Source organism: Opisthocomus hoazin, chromosome 23 (assembly GCF_030867145.1).
Source record: "Opisthocomus hoazin isolate bOpiHoa1 chromosome 23, bOpiHoa1.hap1, whole genome shotgun sequence".
NCBI classification, from domain to species: Eukaryota; Metazoa; Chordata; class Aves; order Opisthocomiformes; family Opisthocomidae; genus Opisthocomus; species Opisthocomus hoazin.
In genome coordinates this window covers 11892383-11911135 of record NC_134436.1, presented here as the reverse complement: position 1 = coordinate 11911135, position 18753 = coordinate 11892383, and the positions used below count along the sequence as shown (strand labels likewise).

The 18753-nt window shown below is 46.5% G+C and overlaps 1 protein-coding gene and 1 long non-coding RNA gene across 8 annotated transcripts; one reads left to right on the top strand and one right to left on the bottom strand.

Moving 5' to 3' along the window:
• Positions 1-2627: 2627 nt before the first annotated feature.
• On the bottom strand, positions 2628-15365 carry IL12B (interleukin 12B). Of its 7 annotated transcripts, none has more exons than XM_075441993.1 (9): positions 15297-15365; positions 14264-14597; positions 11761-11842; positions 10209-10490; positions 8980-9097; positions 7754-7947; positions 6788-6939; positions 5339-5460; positions 2629-4197 (listed from the first exon to the last, which is right to left on the bottom strand). In XM_075441993.1, exons 3-9 carry the CDS (start codon positions 11840-11842, stop codon positions 4194-4196), a joined length of 954 nt encoding a protein of 317 aa, XP_075298108.1. In that variant the 5' UTR covers positions 14264-14597; positions 15297-15365; the 3' UTR covers positions 2629-4193. The 7 variants fall into 7 exon arrangements, with proteins under 7 accessions (XP_075298105.1, XP_075298108.1, XP_075298107.1 ...); XM_075441992.1 differs by having other exon boundaries at positions 14264-14640; positions 15297-15350; XM_075441989.1 differs by lacking the exon at positions 15297-15365 and adding an exon at positions 15203-15281 and having other exon boundaries at positions 14264-14640.
• On the top strand, positions 11158-16895 carry LOC142364002 (uncharacterized). Its single transcript, XR_012766082.1, has 3 exons — positions 11158-11284; positions 15077-16130; positions 16810-16895. It is a non-coding gene; the product is annotated as an uncharacterized LOC142364002 (long non-coding RNA).
• Positions 16896-18753: the final 1858 nt, after the last annotated feature.

The window sequence follows — 18753 nt, the reverse complement described above, 5'->3', positions numbered from 1 at the left end:
GTTTTTTTTAAAAGTCAGGCCTCTTTACCATACCTAAAACTAATTCTGAAGTTTATGGTAAATACTCTGTTTGGATTGACAAATTAGGAGTGAAAGTCTAGCCTCATCAGCAAGCTCATACTGGTTTCCGTTGAGCGGGGAGGTACTGTTTGAATACACGCATGTTAACTGTGGGCCTCTGACAGTTACGTACTTTTATCAGTGTCTGGTCTTTTCCCAACTTCTTACCTCTCCAAGTTGTTATTCTGAAGAAGAAAAAAACAATTACCTGGTGAACAAATGTTTATGCACTTAAACGGGCCTGTTATATCTGAGTGCATATTTTTCTGAGACGGAGAACATTTGTCACGATTATGGATACATTGCTTTTGTGTTTGGAGCCCCGAGTGGAGCACAGATGGGATGCCAAGCACCCTGCTGCAGCACGTCGTTAGTTAAGCGCCTGCTTCACTCTGCGTGGGAGGGTGCTGCCTGGGTGCCCGCCAGGGAGCCTGGGTGCGGGGTGGGTTGTTCCCGCGCACACGATGGAGCGCCTCGCGCCGAGGACGTCAGCAGTGCTCGAGAAATGGCACGCGGACTAGCTAAGAACCCTGTTCTCACACCGCGTGTGCACCTGGGAAGAGCGCAGGTGGGTGTCACGCGATGTGGTCACGAGCGGGGTTCAGAGCGCTGGGCGATGGCAGCGCCTGTTTGTACACAGCCCCGTGCGCGGGCGCCTTCAGCCGCGCCGCCTGTGCGCGGTCAGGGTTGTCCGCCCATGTGCAATTAGCGTATCAGACTTTAAACTCTTGCTCAATGGGAGGTTTGAGAACCAAGTGATGTCGTTCTTAAGGCATCAAACTGTGCCCAAACATTTGGGTATTTGCCTGAAGGAAGGTGAGTTTCCCGTTTCCCACACCTTAAGAAAGATCAAAGGAGCCTTTCTTTAAAATTGCAGGTATCAAGCTGGGACAGATCCCAGCTGAAGGCTTCATGTGTTATTTTAGAAAGTAAAAAAACCCCGACACTATGACTCTGCAAAGGCTGGAGCTGATCTTTATTCTTTTTCTTTCTATCTTTTGATCAGTTTAAGATAAATTACGAGGCTGTGATACCTACTGCTGTGCAACTAGCTTGTGAATCCTTTGAGTTTCTTAGTGTCATACGCTTGATGTTTCGGAATGACTTGATTCTTCACAGATATAGGCAAAACAGGCATTAACAGCTTAACACTTAGCACTGAACGAGTTGGACAGTGAGCATTAAATAGGACTTATTTTAAATTGCCTTCTGTTTTGTGTTTTAAGATGTAATTTCCCGGTGTTTAGCACTTTGAAGTTCTGTCACACTGAAGTCAGTCAGGCGGAAATATTTGAGGAAAGGTTTCTTAGCTTTTTTCATGTCTCAGAACAAGGTTAGAGGACATACATTGGTTTTGCCTCTATTAAAAATATTACAACTTTTATAAAAAAGAAGCTACAATTTACGAGGAATTGGGATAGGATGAAGGTCAACATGGACGGAGGGGCGGGTGTGAAGCATTCGGACCTGAAATCTGGTATGTGTTCTCTCACAGAACCCCTAATTCGAGGTGAGCCTTCTCTTTTTGTTTGTTTCGCTGTCCGCAAGCGCCTGCCTGCCTGGCTCTGATGGCTGAGGCACTGAGAGGACAGCAGGCTCCGCTGCAGCCGGTTGGTGCCTCATTAAGCACAGCAGCCATTTGTGGAGCGCCCACAGAAAGCCCTGGAGGGAATTAGTCAGTCTCCGTGCAGCGCAGATGGAGGGGGGTGTGGTAGGAAGACCTAAAGCCACTCGTGGAACGAGGAGCACGAACAGAAAGCTGGAGGGGCTGCCCGTGCCCGGAGACCGGGGGGTCACCCAGGGAGGCAGGGGTCCAGCAGAAGATCTGTTGTGTGCCTATGTGATTAGCCACGCCTGTACCGTAGGGGCTTCAGGAATAAACTGAGTTCTGTCATCGTTTTATTTCAGAAGCTTTGATTTTGCAATCTGAAGGTTTTTTGGGGGCCCTTTTGTACACTGTGCAACCGGACTGAGCCTACGCGTTGTGACCTTTGTAAGACGGTTTCCAGATTATTTGCAGTGCAACAAGGAGAGATCGATACAGTCTTTGTCAGGATGCTTGTAAATTTAGCCTGCATACTTCCAAGAGTGAAAACTAGGGTGAATCAAAGTTAATGAGCGGTTTCAATGATTGGTTTCAACGGTGCCAGGGTTTCAACCCAGGTATCTGAAGAACAGGCAGGTCCTACTAATTCTGAATGCCGTGCCGACAGTATGAGAGAAACCTCAAAGACCTCAAGACAGATGTCAGCCTGGTTTCAGTTGCAAACCTCCTGACCACGAGGGCCCATGAACTTCAGTGTGCTCTTAGACTGCAAAAGAAACAAATCGCTTCTCAGCCGGCAGGAGAGGGTTTGGAAGAGACTGCTCACCAGCAGACACCGCTCTTCTGCGTTGTCCTGTGCAGTTTCACAGGCCGTGAAAGCGGTAGCGTTCATCAGTAACACTACTTCTCCCTGCAGACACTGCCTCAGAAGTAGTGTCTAATATTCTGGTAGGAAAGCGGAGAGTGATATTAACCGTTCTTCTTAAAAAAATCATAAGTAAACCAAATTTTCTTGTTTTCAGATGTATTTGTTATTAGCTCCTTTGTAAAACAAGCACAGTAAATTGCATTTATAGCAGAAATAAGTTGTATGCACTTAATAAATACTAACAGCACTTGAAGCTAGATTATCAAAAGTTGTCTGAAATATCAGATACTTCCTACTTTTCAATGTTTAAATATCTTAAATTACCACCCATTTCTAAGACTGGAAAAAAAGGAAGCATGGTTGCAAATGGAGGTCTTTCTTTAATTTCAGTGATTCTGTATCAGGGATTAAGGCCTAAATCCTCAAAAGTTATTTGAATGTATTTTGCCCTCCTGAAAGTCAGGATTTAGGTGGCTTGACAAAAATGTGCAGACTTCAACACATGCTTCTGCTTTTTTCCAGACCTGGGGACTTACACTGTAAGCAGTCCAGAACCAGGACTTGAGTTTTTTTCCCTGAGGTTCTGTGAAGACACCTAGCACGCCTCGCAGTACTAGGGAAGTGCTTTCAAAATGAACTGTAAAAGTCTGTATTCTAAACCTCTAACTTTAATTAGATGCTTAACATCCACATATAAAACCAGTTACCCATTGCTCTCTGAAATACCAGATACGCTGCAGTTAAACTTCTAAGTAATTCAGGCTGCCTTGGTTTGAGGTGCAGATGCCTGACTACCTGTGCCCTGTGGCCCTGCCTGCGGTGTGGCACGTCTGGTTTAATTTTACTGCCAGAGAACCCCCTGCAAGAGACGCACGGGGTGCGCGGTGGTCACGGGACAAAGGGCCTCTAGAGATCACCAGCACGAAAGAAAAGGAGTTTCGTTTAGGAGGCGTCACGGTCGGCTGCTGGCTCCCGCTCCGAGGTGGCATCGGGGCTCTCCCCACCCCAGCACCCCGAGGCCGGCCGTGCTCACCAGCTGGCAGCGACGTGGGGGGAGCGCGGGCGGCTGACAAAACGCAGCCGCTAACGTCTCCAGGACTGTGAACTCGCGATTCCGTCTCGCACTACAACGTCTGCCATCAGACGGGAAGACGAGGACGGCCCTGACATGCGACACACAGCTGCCTCGTGCGGCCAGGGCCTTCCACGCTGATGCATTGCAACAACATAAATAAAAATAAATAATGACATAATCAAATAATTAAACAATTAAATAACGAAATACTAAAACAGTTCTTTCAGTAAGTTACTTTCCAAATAAATTAACACATGAAACAGTTTGAATAGCAACTGCCATCAAGTAAATATCAAGTAAATAAATAATTGTATCAAGTAAATAAATAATGATAAATAAATAAATAAATAAATAGGTGCAATACAGTAATATGCAGAACCTACAATAACAGCTGGCAGCGATGGTCCAAAGCACTCCACGTGTTAATATAACATGATGGATGCTAAAGGTGTTACTCCAACCTGGGGAATTTAAAAGAGCTGCCAAAATCAGGACCGTATTTATCTATTACAAAAAAGATATGTTATGGCTTCTTAACAATCTCAAATGCAAATTTTTCTTCTAATTATGCTTATGTTCTTGTGCTAATTCATTCTTTGCTTTCTTTAGGAGCATTGTGCCATTCTCCTAGAATCTCTTCCTGCTTATCTGTAAAATAAGAGAAAGGAAATTTACATAAGAATTAATTTCTTGATTAGGGGCTCAGACTTAGATTTTCAGCCTGTTTCTCCATAAAGCTTTGCTGGTCTGAGCCATCTAGTGAAATGCCAGCACACAATTTCCCTGAAGGCCTCGGGACCACGTAAGGCCAGGCTCAGAAGTTCCGGTGCCTGGTGGGGATCAGGGATCCCGCTTCAACTGCTGAGAGTCGGGCACACCTTCTGGAAACTTCCCTCAGTTCCCACGGGTGTCTGTGGATGCCCCTGCCCCAGGGAAGAGTGGGTCCACGAACAGTGCGATCTCACTTCAGGCGTTTCAGCAGGGCTACAAGTTCACAGCTTTTCAATAGTGTGACTCGGGAAACTCAGAGGCCAGAGAGATTCGCGTCGACATCTAATTGAAAAACAGCTACCCCAAAATTACCACACAGAAGAGGGGAAGAAGATAAAAAAATCTGGACATTTCTTGTTGGTGTTGACCTGAAGGAGGCTATTTACATATTTAAAAATATGTTCTGACCCGGAAAGCTAGGCTGAGTACTGTAGAGCTGTCAGAGAACGCTATTCAGTTCACAGAATAAGAGAACAGCCGGTCCTAGGGCTTGCGGAAGCTGCTAACAGCGTTTCCTTCTAACAGCAAACATCTCCTCTCTCCCATTCACTCCCTTTCTCGTTCTGCAGGTGAGACTTGGCCGCATATGAATTGTCTGCTGTATTGGGACACTGATTCATAAGCGATCAATGACCAGAAAGGATAAAAATCAGCATGGGTTACTCTAGCAATGACCAAATGCTCATCTATTTCTTAAAGTATACTTTATAATTGCCTAGTTAGGTAGAACACTACCCATGTCCATGAACCTACATCTGTTGTTTCCTCTCTAATTTAAATGGATTCTAATTGTTTCCTCAATCTTTTTTTTTTTAAGAATCAGCATTTAGACAGCCCAACACATTTACGTGTTTATTCTCTTAGATCGTTCATGAAAAAGTGTTTGGGAGACAAAAGTGGTTATGAGGAAATGCGAGATAAACGTGCACTGAAGAAGCAGAATTAGCTCACAGACTCCTTTCTCTCCTAGGCAAGGAACTGTCCCTGCTTCTGCAGCAGAAGGTTCTTTAAGTCTTACCTGCAGAGTGAAGACCACTCACTCCAGGATGAGTTGTAATAGCGGTCCCTGGCCTGCACAGAGATCTTGTCTTTCGGGCCAGCCGTGGGAATCTGAACAGACTGCTCCTCAGCAGTGTAGACCTGTGAACGGGGCACGGCTCCGTCAGCGGGCTGTAAAGGTCAGGCAGAACGCGCACCGCGGTGCCAGGCAGATTGCAACAGGCGCACGGAACTCAGAAAACCCACTGGCAGTCCGTCGTTTCAACGGCACCAGTCTTCACCCACAGATACCAAAGTCATGAGGACTTGGGAGAACTTGAGCCTCAGCAGAAGGAAACTAAAAAGCCCACTTTCCACTGAGGTTAGTGTTGCAAAGCGATCCAAACCCCAAACTGAAACAGTCATTAAAACAAAGGCTTTATTTGCTTATCTGGGTTTTTTCTCTTTTTCCTTCTTCTCCCAGAGCGGGAACCCTAAAAGACAGAAGTTGCTGATTTTCAGTATCATTGAAATTCCCACTGGGGCCTGGCGGCTGAGACAAGCCGCGCTCCCGGACTCGCCAGCGTCTCTGCCTCAGGGGTTGTGCAAGACAACCCGCAGGCAGTCGGGGAGTCAGCACAGGGGAGCGGCCCCATCTGCCGGCACAGGCTCACTTGCTTGTTCCACACGGGAAAAGACATCCTCCGGCGTCTTTGGTTTACCCAGTCGACAGACTGGAATGCTCACGGCATTTGTTTACTTCTCCGATTGCTGGACCAAGGAAGAGCAGCACTGCAGTTAAGGACCTGCACTGCGGTCAGCTGGTTTGTGTATTTCTTTCCAGTTCTGCTGTTGATTTCTTTGCCAACTTAGGCGAATTGCCATGCTGCTGTAGTGTACCCTTTAGTGTATCCATGAGCATTAGCATTAGCGGAGCCGTGTTGTGATTTAAAGCTAATGCAGAGTACCAATGTTTAGTTAACAATTTAATAACTGGTGAGTGAGTGGCAAAGACTGTAGTCTTCACCAGTCTCCACAGAAATGCTACCAAGTGAGTCACTGACTCCTTATTTGTCATTCACCTGTAAGAACGTCTGAGCTACCCAGGAGGTACAAACATACAAGGAAACCAGTGCAACAGATCCTAGGCTTCCAGATTTGGAAACTGGATTTTCCCGCATTAGGACCCACACAGCCTACGAATGAATTAGCACATACTTTTCTCACACTAGCACAGCGATGCAATGCTGGGCACGATTTTAACTCCCCAGTTACATCAGGGTTGCATCCACCCCGGAGTGTTGCTGGGATCTTACTGCTCATGGAACTGGGAAGAAGGTCTTTTTCTGCCAAGACAGAACCTTGCCACGTTTGGGTCTCAGCACCTTTCCCCCCACCCCACCCTGCCCAGTCCATGTTTCTTGCATACTAAGCTTATATTATTGATACTGTCTGCTCAAGCAAGAGAATCGTGTTTCAGATGTTGTACCTCTGGCTCGCCTTTGTGTTTCTCTGCGCTTTCAACTTTGACCCTGAAAGTCAAAGGGAAGTAGGACTTCGGTGTGCTCCATGTTCTGGGATATGTCCAGGTCACTGTTCCATTTGTGGCCACGGACAGACATTGGGGTGGGTCAGGTTTTACTGCAAGAGAAATTACGGAAGGAGTTAACTCACATGAGCAGCATAGTATCAGACGGTGATGTGCTACTGGTGGTGGTTTTATAGGAATCAGCTTTGGGAGCATCCACGAGATTAATAGAGGAGTAGGCACGATGTGTGAGAACTGCCTTGCGTGCTCATGGAAAATGAAGCACGCTCCCAGAGTCTCTCTGGGCAGGATCCTTCTTTGTTTTGCCTGGAGGGTTGCAGAGGGCTCTGCTGGACACAGAGGAATATCTTCAACCCCTGCTGACCGTTAGGGCATTTAGCAAAACATCTGTTTCTCTAGGATGCTGCTTCGTTTTCCTGTGTCCTGTGGCATCGTGGTCACAACTGGTCCCCTTAGTTCCTGTCAGTTTCTGTTAGCCTGCCCTGGATGCCCATCTGTGCGAACCGATCTGGGGTGAAGCATACGTAGCGTTAGCCATTATCTGAGTAAACCTGCACTTCTCGGAGAAGAGACTGCTGGGTTATTGGTTACTCCCCGCCCTCTCCCACACACCCCTTCCAAAACATGTCCATCTGATAGAGAGGCTACAGAAACTTCTGGGAGGTGTGGGGGTGAGAGGGTTGGTGGTCACAAGCTAGGGAGATGTTGCTTCTTCACTTCCTCATCCTCTTCTGGACTGCTGCTAAGATTTGTTTTCCCCTGTTCCTGTAACTGGGGGCTCGATACAGATTTACAGTAGAACAGGGCAGGGATTCCCAAACTTGGTTTGATCAGCTACTGCTGTTAGTTCCACTATCAGCGGCAAGAATAAAGCTAAGCATTAATCATGACTCTTGGCCCACTCACTGATATCTCTGATGAAGAAGCTGCTAGTGTAGTTCTCGTATTCCACCTCGTCAATGACCTCCAGGAACATCTCGGTTGGCTGGTGCTCTTCAGCGAACGGACAGTAGTTTTCTTTCTGGCACTGGGCGCTGTATTCCGTCACTGATTTATCAGCGTGAGCTACAGGGCTGCTGCAGGTCACGTCTCCTTGCGAGCTAAATACAGAACAGAGAAAAGTACTGGAAATGCTGGTTTGTTCTGAGAATGTGTTGCCACAACAATAACATGTAGTTGGTAAGTAATGTTTTGCTGTTGCCTGTATCATTTTACAGCTGCGCTTCAACTGCCGCAGAAACATTTCGGTGGGAGTTCCTACACTGTCAGTGGGGTGTTACATATTAACGTAAAATCACAGACCCCCCTGCCTTAGCAGAAGGAATCGCTGTTTCAATCTAAACCAAGATATCTCATTTTTTATTGCACCACTGTCCCATGACAAGCTCTGGTATCTTTCTTTGTTCCTTAGCCCTTTCCATAACCCTTGCTGGAAGAAATAAGGGAAGGTTAAAACGGATCAATTGGGAAATAAATAACAAAAGCCATTGATAAAGTACCACCTGAATCTGGTTCTATTTTTGCATTCAGCAAAATAAAACACTCTGCGGTTATTTCTTCTTTAACAAACTGACGTGACCTTTGCTCAAGCACTGCATGTTTTGGAGAAACCCCTCAGAGTAGTGGGAGGTAGGAAATCCCCGCAAGGTTCCCCTCACATATTTCCCTCGCAGGTTTCTGCAGTGTTCCTCAACAGAGACTTGTCAGTGGACATGTGGCTTCTGCAGTGGGCGCAGCCTCCCACTCCCTAACTCCTCTGGATCTGCTGCGAAGGGACTCGGTGCTACGATTGTTTCTGTTTTTGGCTCAACTTCCTCTCTCTCCCCTGCACGAACTGTTTTTGCTATTGCCTAAGTTACTCTGTGGTTGTACTGTAGCAGCTGGAACAGTCCAGTGGGGGTTGGTCCATTTTCAAGTCTCCATTAATTTCTGAGCAGCTTCCATGCCCTTATTAGTTAAGGTAGTTGCAGGGGTGGCTCAGAACATTTTGCAGATGTTCGGACTTTGGAAGTGGGGTTCCTCGCCTTCTGCCCGTCCCCAGTAGCCTAAAATCCAGGATCTCCCACACAGAGTAACACACAGGGCTGTTCCAGCCTTACTGTGAGGCTGTTAAGGAAAGTACAAGCTCTTACCCTTTCAGACTTCTGATGGTGAACTTCACATTTGGACTCTCATTTTCGGTCATCCATGAACATTTGAAAATTCCAGAGTAGTTCTTTGCCTCACATTTTAAAAATGTCCTGTTTGGCTCTAGATGGAGAAAGAAGGAAAATGTGATTTATTGACTCGTTTTGCCAAAATGGTCAAAGCAGAGAGAAAACAGTAGCTGAAGAGACTCCCGTCTGCTCTGGCAGGCGGTGGGTATGTCGGCAGGCCCCGTCCCACCCTGCCCCTCGGGCAGCCACCTGCAGCTGGTGGCCAAGGCTGGTTTAGATGGCACCACAATAACCACGTCTGCGGGGCTACTGACACGAGCTGCTGCAGACAGCTGTCAGCGAGAGGTTTTCATAGACAAATCCATCCTCCCTTTCACAGGGAAACATGGCAGCTATTCAGCTGGCAAAGCTCTGTGCTGGCTGCCCCGCGCACGAGCGTGCACGCAGCGGGTCACCTCACGTCGCCACACACTGAGGCACCTGACGGGGAATGTTCCCAGCGTGAGAAGCGAATGAGGCCTCAGCAGAGGCGTGCGTTTCGTTCCTGCTGCCCGGCCCGGCAGACTCTCAGCAGCTCGGTAGTGTTGCCAGGATGTGGCTGGCTGGCAGAGCAGCCTGCTGCATCTGATACCTGGGTCCCGGGGGAAACCCTCAGGAACTCATTCGTTCCTGGCATTACAGTGGACGGCAGTATGAGACATAGGTGAGGGAGCTTCCTGCAGAAAACGCCACAGGCTTGTCCCAGTGGGTTAATGGTGAATGGAGAAGCTCAAATGACAGCACTTAAAATCTAGGTCAGTCCCTGGTTCTGTCAAATCATGCAGCCCTGGTTTTGCAAACCCTCTCCTGAGTGCTGGGTCTGTCAGCTGGAGGCAAAGCGGGTCAGTTGCTCCTCCACCAGAAGAGCAGTGGTGTAGCACTGATGTTATCCTGTACCTAATCATTCCTACCATCCCTCCATCCTACAGGTCTAGAGACTCCTAAATTAATCCCACGGCAACCAACTCCTACGCTGCTCATCAGCTGCACCACACACACCCACACAAAAGTGATAATTTTCCTCTCGCTGTCAGTGAAGCATTTGAAGAGGACCCATTTCAAAGTGGGTATTCCTCACGCGCTTCTCCAGAGAGCTCCCGCTGGTCCTCACAAAGCTCCAGTGCACAAAGCCGAGCAAGACACAGCGCATCAGCGTCTGACCGTACCTTTAAAGCTCTTCAGAATTGACCTTATCATTTGCCCATTGGAGTCTATTTTAGTTATGAGGAAGAAATTATAGCTGACGATTTCGTGGGTGTTAGCTGTCAGACAGGTGTAGTTGCCAGCATCTGGGAACTCTTTCACTTCGGCAATCAGAGTCTTTCCCGTTCCTTTGAGTTCTGTGCCCTTTTTCCAGTAAACTGGCAGTGCTTCATCAGACGCGTCACAGGTGAGCTCCACTCTTTTAGCTGGTGTCTCATCGTTCCACTCTGACTCTATGACGTACACTGGACATGGCAGAGAAAGACGAGTTAGCAGCTACCCATGCTCAACAGTGTGAAGGTTGAACTGGGCCCTGTTTTTCACCTCTACTCTCCAGGAAAACTGCTAACGAATTTCTGACTTTCTTGCCTGAGGCCTCACCGTCACCTGGAAATCTCTGCTAGAGATTTGAACCTCTAAGAAGAGGTTTGACTTGGTATCTAGAACCTTCTGATCATTAGCGATGACATTTTAATGGAAGACGTGGTTCTTTTTCCACGTTCCCAGAGAATCTGACAGTGGTTCATAGTTGTGGGAAGTCGGCAGGTACCTTTGTTTTAAAGGTGAGGGTGCCAGCATTTCACTACCAAACGAGAGCTTTAGGACTTAACCACAAAGAAGAAACACTAAGAAACAGATGTCAAACGCTGAATCTAAAATGGCAGAAAACATGCGCCTCCAGGAAGCTCAGAATCTCACCAAACTGCTTATGGATAATTGAAGCACAGGCAAGGTACATCTTCCAGACTTCAAACATACAGATTATTCTCAATACTGACAAACTTATTTGCAGTTTTCAGCACTGTGGTATTGCTCAGGGAACCCACAGGATAAATAATTTTTAAATGAAAAGATATGGGGAAAAAATAATTGAATTAGTTTTTACAAATAGAACACAATCAGATTGAGAATGCTTTTCTCATGTTGATTAGGGCCCTTCTCTTTGGATAACCGCATTGAAGACAGCCTGGATTACTGGAGCTACACTGGGTGAATAACAACCGCAAATCTGATTACCTGAATTTAGTCCAGTTTTCTGGTAAGTTATCCAAAAGACTTGTTTATTTCTGACCCTGTATTTTTGCAAATGTATTTGCGTTTAAGTTATTTACCAGAAAAGCTGGATAAACTATTTCTATGTTTTAGGTTTTACTGTAAAATGTTATTTTTGACAAGTAATTCTTAACTTGTTTGTTTGTGGGCTGTTACCTAAGTCACAAGATACCGTTTCTGCTTCCAAACTGCATGACTGAAACTTCTGAAACAAGAGAACAGGGAATAGGAAATAAGACAGTTTCTAATGCAAATATTCAGAATGGCTGTTGTACAACATTCTAGGACTTGGAAGTATTTCTTCCATTAACACCAATTAGTTGGCTAGTTATTCACAAACAGGAAGAACCTTGGCCTAGATACTATAGTTAACAAATCCTGTGCTTCGGACACAAGTATAACTCTGAAACACCTCTGTGTCCTACAGTCAGCTGTAGGTCTCAGTAAGTGAAAACTGCTTACCGTTTTCCCTCAGCTTCCACTGCGCTTCCAGAAGGGCAGCAAGGGAAAATAATGAAAGTAAGGCAAATAGCAGGTGAGACATCTGTTGGGAAAAGATAAATTACTAAACTTCATTGAGGATTGTTGAGTGTGCGCTGAAATGGAGCTCAATGCTGGACAGGACAGTAAGAAGACAGAGTCAGTCCCAGTGAAGTGAGAAGCAATTCTCCCACTCTAAGAACGCTCAGACTACACAACAATTGCGCCTCAGGTTTGCACTGCAGCGCAAGCCAAGATTTTGATCCGCTTGTTATTCACACCGCAAACCAGGTTAGAGAAGAAATCACGACTCTTAGAGGAAATTGCTGTGAGCGTAGGTCTTGGCCCTTATATGGTCAGGAGCTCAGAAGCATTCCCAGGTCCCTCAGCTAAATATTCCTCATGCAGGAAGAGTCCTGCTGATGCCAGTGAGCTGCGTGAGTCAGGCCCTGGACTAAAGGATCAACGGACATTTAATTCCAGTCAGGCAAAGCTTACAAGTATATTCCTTGGTTTAAGCCTGTCAGTAGTCCTATTAAAACAAAGGACTGCAAATAAAATGAAGGACGTGCTGAAGTGTTTTGCTGGTCTTCACCACCTCTGTGAGAACAAGTGACTGCAGTGTCCAATACGCAGTGTCGAGCTGAGGTCAGTACTGACACTCGCTGAACTGGTACTGGTTCTAGTGTCCGCTTAAGGTTGCATAGCCTGATTACTTTTGCAAGCAATTTCAGTCAAAATTCCTACTGGATTCAGCGCCACAGCTATATTTGCAGGAATGGCTGGATATGTACATCACTGCTGCTGTGTTCATTTGGGACACATACATATATATAGCTTGACAATATATAAGTATGTAGCTGTGTATGCAATATATAAATGTATATTTGTCCTGAATTCAAAATACAGCTAGAGCTCTTCATGAAACATAAAACCTATTTGCCAATTATTGTGCATAAGAAACTTTAACAACAGCTATTTAGATACACTTTTGGAACTTTTTCAGCTGGAGAGTAAGCGAAATGAATAGGAGCACGGCTTAGAAAAAGAGATTGGTGAATATATCTTTCAAAGTCTGTTCTATCAGCGGGGGTCTGAATGCACATGAAAACCACAAAATCAAGTGATTTGCATTTTTTTTCCCGCCCAAATCAGTGTTTTTCAGTGAAAGGGGAACAGTCCTCCTGATTTCTTCTCATGTGCTATGTAACATTTTCATGTGGGTTTCTGGAGGAAGAGCATGTCTGTATTTCCGTGTGCACCAAATCTGTTACTCGCTGGCAGCTCCTGCTGTTATCAGCAAACCTTAATCTTGAGCAGAAGTCAGCATCGCTGGACCAATGCCAAGAACGCGTCCCATCTGATTGTGTGTGCTGCACAGCATGGCTGTTAATGGGACCAGAAGCTACAGTGTCTGGAGGGACCATCTAGGAGAGGACCCGTCTCCCATTGCGTCTGTGCTCGGAGAGGCATGAGCCTCGGCGAAAAGCCAGACGCTAGCAGGCAGCCTATCGGCAGTACGTTGCCTCATTAAAGGCAAACATTCTGAGCTCCTGTTAATTTTCCACTGCAGGCAATTCTGTCATTTGCGAAAGAAAAATGCATTTTGCAACTTTCTGAAAGACGCTCATTTCTCCATTGTAATATGGCATTCATCACACTGCTTCATAAAACGGTACCTGAAATATCAGCTAAAACTTGGAGCAGCAGAAGGGTGTAAACACGCCTTCTTTTCTGTAACACTCTTTCATCAGTATTGAAACCTTGAAAACAGGAAAGTTTCTCTTGGTTTTAGGGAGAAGCTTCACGATTCAGGTTTTTGAAGAAAAAGGTTAACAATTTTCATGGAAAATTGTTGGATTTTTGAGATGGGGAGAGAACATCACACCCCCTCATCTCAAAATTTTATTGAAAAATTAATCAGAAATAAACTCAGTTTCTGAACATCACTAATCAGTGCAGCTGCCCGAGCGCTTCACGGATGAGGAGAGAGTACCAACATCACATGCTCCCTGTGACCTGGAGCATGAGCTGCTGTAGCTCAGCACAGATCCCCCCCTGAGAATGGCAGAGTACTTTATGTCAGAAGGGGCCTCCGGACGTCACACGGACCAGCCCCAGCTCAAGGCACGGCCAAGTCAGTGGTGTTGCATTTTTTGTAAAACAGAAAACGGTCTGACCGTAAATACATATTTGTCGATGCACACACCCCAGCAACATGAATATGGGTAAGATGCGGCAGATTATTACCGTATAACATCAGCTATTCTGTTAGTTAGAGAACAGGTCTATGAGCTATATACATAGATACACCACGTGCTTAACTTCAGGCACATAAGCATATAAATACTGTCCTGAGAAAAATGTCATGACAACTATTTAAATACACTTTTAAATAAATATTTTAAGTTTTCACTAGTTTCATCCAAAGCAACTGGTACAAGACGTGCATTGCCCCAGTGTTAGAGAAGAAAGGAATTCTCACCTTTTCCTGCGATGCCTGTCAGCTGAAGTCGCCAGGCAGGTTGGATTTGTGATCTGAAGGAAGCGAAGTGCTGGCTCGCTTATAAATACTTGTAAACTCTGAAAGGAAAGGGATGCTCCGTTTCACCGCAATACCACAGAATTGCAACACGTGGCTTGAGTTCCTTTTTTACATAGTGGCAGAGCTAAAGCAAAAAAAAAAAAGTTTGGGACTCCCAGGTAAACTTTAAAGAGGAAATGAGATTATGAGATTGTTGCAATGACCTTTATGGTACGCCAGAGGCATTTCCTTTCCTGCCTGATTCTCCGTCTCTCTCATACTGCCTCTTCAACATCTGAGGAAGAGTCAATACAGACCAAATAAACTTCCAGACCTGTCTGATGGGAAACACATTGTGAAGACAGAAAGAGAAAGTTACATAAACTAAGCCTGTTTCTACCTGGGAAGCAGAACAGAGATAACTACATGCGATAAAATACCAGCTACCACATCAATCAGAAGCAGAGCTAAGGGAAAACTAATTTTTAATTGTTGTCTTAGAATTGTGTTTATTCTAAAAACTGAGACTTGGGTCAACCAAAAAATAAACAATTAGTTCTGGCTCAGAGGTAGAACCCTGAGATTGTCACATTATTTTATGTTGCAGTTTTTAAATATAACCTATTGTTTTTTCTTTATAAACTGTTATTCCTTTTAGACCTGTACTCAAGCATAAGAAAAGCCCCACACATTACATATGCTTTGAAAATGAAGGAGTTTCTGTTGATTTTTTTATTATTTGTGAAATAGTAACCAATTCACTGTATTTGTCAGGCAAACCAAAGCTGAGTTGTTCTCTGGCCCTGTTCCAAACCTGAGCATGATGATTGGAAAGTTACAAGCAAGAAGAAAGATGCTGCTTATAAAAGCAAAAAAAAAAAAAAAGGTTTGCAATTCAACCTGACGTGCTTTGGGAATTCGTAAAGAGACACGACTCTGTCCTGTGTGCTTGCTAGTGACAGGAGCATCCCCACAGCCCGGAGAGCAAAGCTACCAGGTAGCAATCCGGCAGTGAAAAGGTGGCTCCTGTCCCTCCTGCTATAGCCCGTGGTCCTTCAGAAGTCCTTCACACCGACGAAGCAGCACAAACGTCTGCAATACGTTGCACATTTAGTGCCCCCAAATATGGCAAGAACCTAAAACAAGAGAAGGAAGAACCCAAATTAGCAGCGAGACACACTTGCTATGAATCCCAGCAGCTCCCAGACCGTGGGGCTCCTGTTCACTGTCACCCACCCGGGAGGCACCACAGCAAAGAGGGCGGCACGCTCGAACTCGAAGGCGGGTGGTTCCAGGGCTCTGGATTAACCGTGCGGAGAGCTTTACACGGATGTACGGTGTTACCAGTGGCATCCTCTTCTCTCCTAGCCATCCTCTTGAAAGAAGCACCGCTCGAGTAGGATCACGTACCCCTTGGGCAGCTGAGCTTTACCCCCTCCCATCCGACAGAGCGCAGAACTCGAGCACTGCGGTCTCAGGCAGGCACAGCCACCTCGCTGCCGAGCGCAGCGCAGCCGGTTCCCCACGCGCCAGCCCAGACCTCCTTCGCGGGGCCGCCAGCCCAGACCTCCTTCGCGGGGCCGCCAGCCCAGACCTCCTTCGCGGGGCCGCCAGCCGGGCCGGGTGAGAGCGGAGGGAGGGGGCTGCAGGCTGCGAGGGCGGCTGTCTGCAGCGCGCGTGGAACGGCAGCTCTCTCGCAGAGGAGGACTGCTCCCTTCACCCACTGCACGCTGACTCTGGACCAGTGTGGTTTATTGATTTATTCATGGCAGAACTGACCAGCAATCAGTGAACCTTTCATTGGAGATCCCTATCAATAACATAACAGGTAAGCCAGCGTACCAGACACTTCCAAAGTGTTGATGAATGCCTATCCATCTCCGCCGTCCACTTGTCGCAAAAAGCTCTCCTCTCCCCCTCCCCACGCGCACGGCCTTACACACGCGCACTGGAAGGACGCGCGGGTTACAAGGCCAGGTCCCGTCCTTGCACCTGGCTGATGCTTGTCCTTCTCGCTTACGTGATCATTTGGGACAAACATAGCCCCGGCAGTGCTGGGTCCTCCGTTCACCTACGCTGCTCACATTCCTGCTCCTGCCTTCCCAGCTGCTGTTATCCAGCCCGTTTTGCCAAAGGTGGGCCGTGCAGACACCGACACTTCTGCCGCTGGTTCGCCGTTCAGACAGAGGGAACGGCAGCCTGAGAAACCATGTGGAGAGAGGGGTGGCAGAAGCAGCTGGGCTGCAGGCAAGGGAAAGGTGCTCAGACTGTTCCAGGTGACAAAGTGGTCTCCTCCTGATCCTGGTCCCGGAGTGCTTTCGGCACGCCGGACACGAGGAGGCCAGGCTGTGCACCGCATTCCCATCCACGGCTTCTCCTCCCGGGGAAACCTGGCGATGAGAGCGGGGAGGGAGCCCCGGGGAGCAGGGACCCCCTCTCCCCTCGTAGTCCGGGCCCGCTCCCATCGCAGGCTCCGGGCAGCACTCAGGGCAGCTCTCCTTTCACAGGCGAGAAGGAGCCCAGGCCGAATCGAGGTTTGGCAAGACTTTGTTCCTGTTGAAGACCATTTCCAGAATGCACTTCGGTGATAACAGACAAGTTCAGCAGCAAGCCAGCGATGACCGGGAAACCTTGAGAGCTGCATTCAGTCACTGAGCAGATAAGTAAGGGCGCAAGTAACTTGACAGACATGTTGCCTATCTCCTTCTCAACCCATCTCAGCTTGTCTGTTTGATTATGTCAACCATGTATTATGGCTTTTCTTTTTCGACTGCAACGTCACTAGTCCATAGCTTAAACATCTGCCCGACCTGGTGGCAGTCTTTAAATGCCTGCTCGGTTCTGAAACATGAATGGTTAATGATCAATATAAAAAAATACACATTTTCATGGTGTATGTTTGCACGCACGTGCCTACAGCCCACACAATTGCTTTAGCTCGGTTATTGCTACAGGACAAACGGAGTAATACAGCACCCAAGGTTTATGTCAAAAATCCTAGATGCCAGTTATGGAGCACAGACACATCTGTGTGGAACTTCCATGATGGGATAGTTCGCTATGATCCATCAGAGGAATTTTTAAATATTAAAACATAGAGATTGTGAAAATATCTTTTGATGACAGTCTGGTTTTCCATTATGAGCTCATATATTCTTAAGGGGAAATTTGGAGGAGAGCAGCTTCTCTCCCTTCTTTTTATCCTACTTCCCCTATGAAGCTGAAAGAGAATGGTGGAAACTCTATGTCCATGTTTTGCTTTCCTCTAATGCAAGGAAAACACTCCTTTTTGGCAGAAATGGCCTGTCTGAAAATGGTTTTCCTTTCTTTTGAAGGACAGATGATTTTTGCTGTGTGGAATGACAGTTATTTCACAACAATCCAGGAAAAAACCTGTGTAACATTAGCAAAACAAAGATTTATTTAAACTATATAATCAGTATGATTCCCTTATATGGAATTTCCTTCAGCATCTGTTTAGTTTTGCATTATGTCTATTTGGAGATGAATGCCAAAGATCAAGTTTCATTACTGTTGTTATTATTAATGTAGCAGCAGTGAGAAGGGAACTCTGTTCTTTATACTTCATTCACTGAACAGTGATTTAGGTGACTTCATCGGGAAATACTGTGTAATATTAACATATCAATGAACTTTCCTAAAAAATTCCAGTCGCAAGCTACTATGTGGAATCACTGAACCAAGGTCAAACCTTGAGAGAAATGCAAAACAACAGAGAAAAATACATCCCACTTCTATTAAAAATCAAAAAGCCTGAGCTTTATAGAACAGCGCTGCGTCTGCGCTGTGACACAGCCGGAGCAGCCACCCGAGGTGGGGACTTTGTCTGCCCCTCGCCTGCGCGCCCAGCCAGCGGGCCTTCCGCTGCCTCCGGGGCAGAAGTGGCACAGCACAGCTCTGTGGCCGGGCCTTGTTCATGGGCCAGCGTCACGCTAACGTAGAGACTCAACCTCCAGTTAGAGCTGACTGTTGTTCGGCGTAGGGCTGAACGTGGATGTAAAATGCTTGTAGACACAGAGCACCAGCTGGTGCTGAGCAAGAGGAGCGGAAGGGAGGGGGTTTCGTCTCTTAGCCCTAGTCCCTTCTCCCCTGGTAAATCCACACCTGCCCAGTCAACTTGTAACTCACAGCGCATTGGGTGTCTCTGCAGAGACTCCATTATACACACAGCTTGTGTTTAGAGACAATATTAGAAGTAAAAAAACAAATGTGAGGAAGGAGATAATACTATCCTGCATAAGGATAAAAAACCCCAAGAGAGGTATGAGATTTCAAAAGTGATTTAAGAATCAAATTACATTTTCTAGAGTAAATGACTCCAGAGAGTCAATGGGATTTGGGCACCTAACAACACGCTTTGGCAAACCTCCATAGTCTCTCAGAAAATGTGGGGCCCAGATACAAAAGACAGCGGTATCTCGGTAAGATTC

Excerpts from the sequence above, each read along its gene's own strand:
- IL12B (XM_075441993.1), bottom strand. The coding sequence starts at position 11,842 with ATGTCTCACCTGCTATTTGCCTTACTTTCATTATTTTCCCTTGCTGCC. Across the intron at positions 10,491-11,760 it reads GTGGAAGCTGAGGGAAAACG|TGTACGTCATAGAGTCAGAG; the intron begins GTAAGCAGTTTT and ends TGCCATGTCCAG. Across the intron at positions 6,940-7,753 it reads CTTCTTCATCAGAGATATCA|TAAAACCTGACCCACCCCAA; the intron begins GTGAGTGGGCCA and ends TTTCTCTTGCAG.